Below are 7,921 nucleotides of genomic sequence, written 5' to 3' on the forward strand. Positions count from 1 at the left end.
ATTTGTTCAGACAAAAGTAACATACCTGGGATATGTGATCACAGCAGAGGGCAAATCCCTCTCTCCCAAACAAATTGCAGGATCCCTATTATTCAGAGCGAGAGGCACCCCTCTCAGCTACAGTCCATGGCAAAAAATTGACAGCTCATGGCAAAATTACATGGACCCCAAAAGAAAAGGCCTTTGTAGATTTGAAAAGTGCACTCATAAATGCTCCAACACTTGGCTTACCAAATCCAAATAAGCCATTTGTACAGTTCATCGATCAAAAGGGTGGATATGCCACTTCTGTCCTCTGCCAGAAACATGGAGATAAACTCAGACCTGTTGCTTATTTCTCTACAAAGCTGGATCCAGAAGCAACAACAACCCTCCCTGCCTTAGAGCTGTAGCAGCTGCAGAGAAGGCAGTGATAGCCTCTAGAGATTTAGTAGGCTATTCTGAGCTCATACTTATGGTACCACACGCTATAGCTCACATTTTGCACACACAAGATGCTGTCTGCGCAGCGCTGGTTGAGATAACACACCACATTGTTGGAAATGCCTAATGTCACTGTCAAACGATGTTCTACTCTAAATCCTGCTTCTCTCCTCCCAACACAGGAAGATGGCGATGACTCAGAGAACTTTCATGACTGTGTGCAGATTCTGGAGGAAGAGTGTTCACCAAGGGTTGATCTGTCAGACACACCTCTCCCAAACGCTGACCTTGAGTTGTTTGTAGATGGTTCTGCATCAAGAGACAAAACAGGCGTCAATCAAACAGGTTTTGCTGTTGTCACTCTGCATGCAATTGTAGCATCAGGCAAATTACCATCTCATTTTTCAGCACAAGCTGCAGAGCTAGTAGCGCTCACCAAAGCATGCAAACACGCTGAGGGCAAAATAGTGAACATCTACACAGACTCTCATTATGCGTTTGGGGTGGTTCATGACTTTGGCGCCCTTTGGTGACACAGAGGTTTCCTCACCTCCTCTGGAAAACCTGTAGCTAATCACCACCTTGTTTCTGATCTTTTGGGTGCTATAATGTTGCCAGCAACAGTATCTGTGATGAAATGTGATGCTCACACTAATAACTCTGATCCTGTGTCTGTAGGAAATGCTGCTGCAGATGCAGCAGCAAAGGCTGCTGCTGTGAAAAGTGACATGTTTCACATCCTCTTTTCCTCCTCACAGCCTGATGTTAACCCATGTGCTGATCTCCCCACCATCCAACAACTGGCTACCGCCGCAGAGAAGGCGCAATGGTCAAAAGCTGGAGCCACATTTTCTAACAAAATTTGGTTCAGGCCTGATTTAAAACCATGTTGCCACATGCCCTCTTTCCATTCTATGCTAAACTAGCACATGGAAAGGACCATGTGGGCAAAGGGGGAATGAGTATAGCCATAAATGCTAACTGGTATACCAGAGGGTTTTCAACTTTTGCCTCTGATTACTGTAAAAGGTGTGTCACATGTGCAGCACACAATGCTGCGGGAGCTCCTAAGGTTATGCAGCACGGTCATGCTCTTCCCCAAGGCCCTTTTCAATACTGGATGATGGATTTCATAGAACTCTCACCATGTGAAGGAAAGAAATATTGTTTGGTGTTGGTCGACATGTTCAGCAAATGGGTTGAAGTTTTTCCTTCCTCCAAAAAGGATGATTAGCTTTGGATATCATTAATTTTTGTACCTTTTGCTGTTGCTCAGAGATGCCTATGTCTTCATTTTGTTATGAGATGTTTTCCCTAACGGGACTGATGACGTGGTATCTTAAATCTTGACTTGATATCACCGATGTTTAATTACCTGTGAGTTGTATAACCTTTAGCAGCATATGTTACTTTGATTACTATTGTCACTCTTTCACTAATGTTTATCACAACATTTAAAATGTTATTGCCAGTCACGACCAAAAATCTTTTATTTTTCTCTACTACTTAAGTGATCAGGTATGATCAAAAGAGGGGAGATGTAGAGGAAAAAATATCATTTAGTAAATAACCTTTGTATGAACTGTGATTTACTGTATTATACTGTTCTGTACACAGCATGACCAACTTTATTTCCTGTTGAACTGTACCCGACCTGATTACTATAAATGAATCAAATGAGGCATGACATGATGATAGGTTGAAGTATAGTCCAGCCTACACATGTCATGCTGACCTGCACTGGATGAATACAATAAACACCTGTGTAATGTAAGGTTGGAACATAGCCTGCTCTGGTTGAAATACAGCCAGGCCTGAAAATCTAAACTTTTATCCATTTTTGGTCTAAGACGGAAGCGGGCCTTTGCGGCCTTTATCTAATTGGTAGCGAGGTACTCAGCATCGATTCCTCGGCAGACGCTGACTGTCACTTTGTTGGTGCCGATGCTTCTGCACATAAGCTGAATAAATATACAAAGACAAATTTCTCTTTGTTTGGTTTTCCTTTATTTTCGGTCAAACTTCCACCACACAATCTTTTAGCCACTTCCCACATAATAATAGCAGTAATGAAATGACTGTTTAGTACTGTTCCTCCTTTGTGGATGGACATCAGTCAAAGTGAACGTTGGGCCATTTCCATGTTAGCAGATTGGAACCCTGAAACACAAATGAAAGATTAGTTATTATTATTATTATTATGCTCAGAATTTCAATATATAAAGTGCTATATCGAGCCCTATCACTGGAGATGTCAGAAATGTCATTTAAGACTATCAGAGGCACGTAATTAAAGAGGAAAGTAAAACTTGCATTGTTATGAAAATATTGTTCCTCACTATTATTTTTTCTTCTCCAGATGAAGAATCCACTGATGCCGACCGCCAACAGAAGCAGTACTACAGCAGATTTGATTAATAAAATACCAACTTGGGAAAGAAAACCTGGAAGTGAAACAACAGAACATTTACACTTGCATTGTTTGAATCTCAACAAGCCATGCTGTCTGGTTCTGAGGGTGGATATTGTTCTCTGTGTGAACTTTAAAGGATAGGTTCAGATTACATACAGATACATTACAGATATTATACTAGGTCCAAACTACAAACCACAGTCTGATTACTATTGAGATTTTTACATACAATACACTTACCAAATTATTACAATTAACATGTGTATTGCATTTGAATCACAATTTATATGATATACAAAAAACAAACTGCTTGTTGTTCTTCAGTGCCACTGCAATTACAGAGTTACAGCTGACTGCATTATTAAAGGATCATTGTTAGATGCACAGTATGTGAGGGAGAACTGCTTGTAATAGAAGGTTTAAGACAGCTATCTGATCAATCCTAGGTTAGGGATTACAATTTAAAGATCAAGGCTGATATAATTAACCTCTGTAGTTATTATCCAGGTCTTTTTTTAATGGACAACATAACTGATACCAGTCTTACCCCATGGAGAACTGCTTGTAATAGAAGGTTTAAGACAGCGAGACAAGACAAAGTGCTAAGCTTAGAACAGGTCGGATAGATGAGAGGAAGTAACACAGCAGTGTAGCACAAGACAAGAGGAAGTAAGACCATTGCTTAGCACAGCTGTGTGGCACTAACAACAGAATAAGGAGACGTTTTACAGCTACTGTTGGGTCAAAGAAGTGTGCAGAAATGCAATTGCTCCTATTATCGTATGGAAAGAACATGTAACTAGTGTAGCTGTAAGTATAAAGTAAGATTGTATGATCTTGTCCAGGCAGTCCAGAGGAATCCAGATAACCAGGAAGAGTAGGCAGAATTCTTAACACACCCATAAAAAGATGGCCCAGTGCAATGCATAGTGCACCAAAGGAAACTACAGTTCCTGTTTAAACCAGAGTGAGAACACATCACAACAGTTTACCACAGTGACAGTAGAGAAAGTGAATTCTATGGGAATTAAAAAATGTCAATGTTACTGACAAACCTGAAGAAATGAAGACGGTCACATCAGGTCAACAAAAGTTAAATGCATGTGCAGCATAGCGAGTAAAATAAACTAAATGTGGATTCCCACCGTCAATACTTCTGATCCCAGTTTTGCCCCAGTTGGTCCTGATCTCTGCTTTGTCCAGTTTGGTGACGATGTCGTTCTTCTCACCAAAGAGCTGAAACACACAGTCGTACCTCCTCCAGTCTTCAGGTGTGACTGATGAATGAAGGTTCAGGTCAACACTCATCTGGAAGGATCCATCGTGGTTGAGGAGGATCTCTCCGTGGTTCACGTCCTCATGAAGCTCCACTCCATCTTTCCTCCAGATGAGTGTGGCACTGTCAGGGTAGAAACCTGTAGCGTGGCAGCTGACTGGAGAGGAGGGAGTCTTCTGGAGGAGAGACACTGAGGGAAGGTCTGGAGAGTAAACAGAGAGACAGTTTATAGACAGTATTTAGACTGTATTAACTTATATTAACATTAGAATTCCTGTAATGTATTTTAAAGGTTTTAGTAACAAACACACAATATATACAGGCATGCAACACTATACACCGATCAGCCATAATGAGAATAATAGTATAGCCATCACAATTTGGCCTTTGTCAAAGTCGCTCAAATCCTGCTGCTTCGAACACATCAACTTTAAGGACAAAATATTATATCCCTATATGCCTAAAATATCCCACCCACTGACAGGAGCCATGATAACCAGATAATCAGTGGCATTCACTTCACCTGTCAGTGCTCTATTGTTATGAAGTGTAATTGAGAAAAAGCGGGAAGGACAGAGGAGAAAAAGACAGATGAAGAGAGGTCAGATCGATTACAAAGGGAGGAATGGGGGGACAGTGAGTGTGAGACAGACAGAGAGAAAGAGAGAGAAAATGGAGGTAAAGTAAAGATAAAGACAGGTGAGAGAGAATGAGAGAAAGAGAAAGACAGAGTGAGTCTCTGTATGTTGGTGATATTTATTGTGATGTTACTGTTGGTTAGAAACTGAAGAGAAAGATGAAGATTGTTGTGTCCATTAAACTACATCAGGTCATGTGATTCTACCTGTTCTCAGCAGAGAGTTCTTCCCATAGTCCACATACTTCTTCAACCAGTCAATGCAAATCTGGGTGAGGTATTGTTTTTTCTGCGCTATCTGAGCTTTATTATAATCCCACTTGTGTTTGGTGATGACAGCCTGTGGTTTTGGAGCAATCCATATCTCTGTCTTCAGGTCAAATACTATGAAGTCTTCTCCATCATAACCCCACTGATCATAACCATTAACCTCTCCAGTGTCATCATCCCACTCACAGCCGTACATCCTCTGGGCAACGTGGACACCTGAGAGAGAGACAGACAGAAACAGTATTAAACCAGAGTGAGATCACAGCACAGTCTTCTATCATCAGTTGATATCACATCTTTACCACAGAGACACACTGATCCACAGACACCAGCACAGAGGATCTACACCTCCTGCTGTTATTGGCTCGATGGAAGACACTCACAGACAATCATCATCTGGACTTCATAGTTGAATCTACGTGAATAAAACACACCTCACATGAAGAACTCAATGAAATAAACAAACCTCCAGTTTGGTTGAAGCGCTGCTTCCCAGTGTCAATGTTGGCTTTGAAGATCTGCTGGAAACCCAGACAGGTCTGAGTCTCCCTCTCCCAGTACTGAGGATCCTTTGCTGTGACTCTGCTCATCCAGTCCTGTTTGGGTTCTGCTCTCCTGGTGTTACTGTCATAGTAATCTATCTGAACTTCATCAACCAACCCAACAGTAACAAACTCTGGGAAGTTTGGGACTCCAGAAGACGCAGTGTAGAAATACTTCAGAGAGTGAGTCACTGTAAGAAAACATTAATGTAACATTTCAGTTTTATAAATCACTGAACAATGTTATTGTCCTGCAGACAGAATCAAAGAGAACTACAGTACATTCAAAACATCCTAATAATCTCTGTTGTGCAGTCAATAAACGCTATATATATATATATATATATATATATATATATATATATATATATATATATATATTTAGTTCCTGCAGTCGTGTGTCTGAATTTCATTGACAGAAAGAACGTTTGTAAAAACAGTCGTCCTTCTTTCTGGTGCTGATATCTCGATGTGAAGTGAAACTCCAGTTTAGTTTCCAGTTAGTGTTAGTCATTATCGTATTAGTTTGACTGACTCACTTGCTGCCGCGCCTTGTAGACTGATTCCCAGGAGAGCCAGAAACATCAGGGTCTTCATGGTGAGTTCAGACATTTTGATAAATGTCTTTAATGTGTATTCATACTGATAAAGAGTCACTGTGGTTCGAGTTCGAGCACCAAGGTTTAAGTGACACAGAGTAGTTGGTAGTGTAGCAGTGGTCTGCAGGAAGGCGGTGCCGGATGATCTATACTACCGGTGCATGTCATTATGAATTATATGGTACCAATGTCCACAGAACAATTTCTAAACCTTACAGTATCCATGTAAATTGTTTAACATATTAATGTTAATTACAGTTGTTGATTTTAATCATTTAATATTCCTTTTAAAACTAAAATCTAGTGTAAAATAAAAAAGCACTTCTTTGTGTGATGCTCCAACACTTTGAGATGAAATGATCCTGTAAATTATTTTAATCACACACACAATATCACAGCGCATTATACTGCGTCTCACTATGTAGGACTATGTGCTACTCCGCCACACACAAACAGAACCACAGCTGAGGTTGAAACTGAAAGTAAAAGGATCTTATTTTAGCCTGTGTGGGCAGACATGTAAGCAGGGCTTCATTCTGGTGTTTCAACTTCATATGAAAGGAGAATTAAATCTTCTGCTGCTCAGATTGTGTACAATGTTTTGTAGGTTAATGTGATGTAATGTGCAGAAATGTATTTTTCTCTGGGAGGTCAGAGGTCACTGTCAGCTACAGCTCAGACACTCTGCAGTTTGTGTGGATGCAGCAGGGTCTTATTGCTGTTTCAGAGCTCCCTCCAGTGATGTGGAGCAGTACAGTTTCTCAGTGTGTTATTATCTGTTATTTAAACACATCTGTGTGCAACACACCATCTGGTTATTAAATGAGACGGAGGAGAACATATTGTATCCTTATCGGAGTCCATATATAATAAGGTATTTTATTTATGTGTTAGTATGTTTCAGTTCAGGTCTACTCACTGGTCTTGGCACAGAATAGAGGACAACTATCAGAACAGACAGTATGATCAAACACACAATAGTTTATGTAAAGGTTGAGGTGCAAGTCAAACTAATTTCCAAGGGATAGTTTATCGCTATGTTAACATTATTACATTTAAAAGTTACTCTGCAGTTAAAGCAAAAGGCTGAAATAAAATGTTCCCTTATCTGAAGATGCAATGTGACAAAAGCAGCTTGATCACATTTGAGCTGATCTTAAGTTGAACTTCAGTTTTAAGTGAGCCACGTGTTCAGTTTTGAATGAATGGATAGATGTCATGAGCTATCAGCTGAGAGATCTGATGGGCAGAGAAAGTGACTTCTTGTATTTCTTTTGCCATTATGTGATATTCAGATATAATCTCTCTGGGCAGATCACAGTCAGACAGGTAGCAACAAATAGGAAGACAAGAGCTGAGTGTGTGACACTTTTCTTCATCACTATTTGGACACATGCACTGAGTGACAACTGTGTGTTTATTTTATTTTGATGTAGTTGTTTTCACCAACTTTGGTGAATTGAAATATAAGGACACAGAACTAATGGTTAAACTAATGATTTATTGGCATATTTGTAACATATCTGCAAATATGATCACACTAGAGCTCCATATACTACACTATAAACTTACTCAGATTACATTGATATAAGTTAAACAACCCTAACTATCACAGTTCAAGATAGAATGTGATTCATTCTAGTAACATACATAATAATCACCCCTTCATCCTTCCTCCATCATCATCTCATTCAATACACTCACTTAAATTCTGAAGGTGTGGAAACTCCTGACAACAGATTTTCTTCAGCAAATTCATTT

General features: G+C 39.9%; 1 protein-coding gene and 1 long non-coding RNA gene across 3 annotated transcripts in view; one reads left to right on the forward strand and one right to left on the reverse strand.

Annotated features, from left to right (window-relative positions):
- The window catches only part of LOC127357474 (uncharacterized), a 132,824-nt gene that overhangs the window by 88,897 nt on the left and 36,006 nt on the right, over positions 1-7,921 (reverse strand). Inside the window, exon 9 of the mRNA XM_051389695.1 lies at positions 4,957-5,235. Within this exon, the coding sequence (XP_051245655.1) occupies positions 4,957-5,235 (279 nt within the window). The remainder of the gene's footprint in view (positions 1-4,956; positions 5,236-7,921) is intronic.
- The window catches only part of LOC127357504 (uncharacterized), an 84,308-nt gene that overhangs the window by 65,659 nt on the left and 10,728 nt on the right, over positions 1-7,921 (forward strand). The gene's annotated exons all lie outside the window — the stretch shown is intronic.

This window comes from Dicentrarchus labrax, unplaced genomic scaffold (genome assembly GCF_905237075.1).
Source record: "Dicentrarchus labrax unplaced genomic scaffold, dlabrax2021, whole genome shotgun sequence".
Taxonomy (NCBI): domain Eukaryota; kingdom Metazoa; phylum Chordata; class Actinopteri; family Moronidae; genus Dicentrarchus; species Dicentrarchus labrax.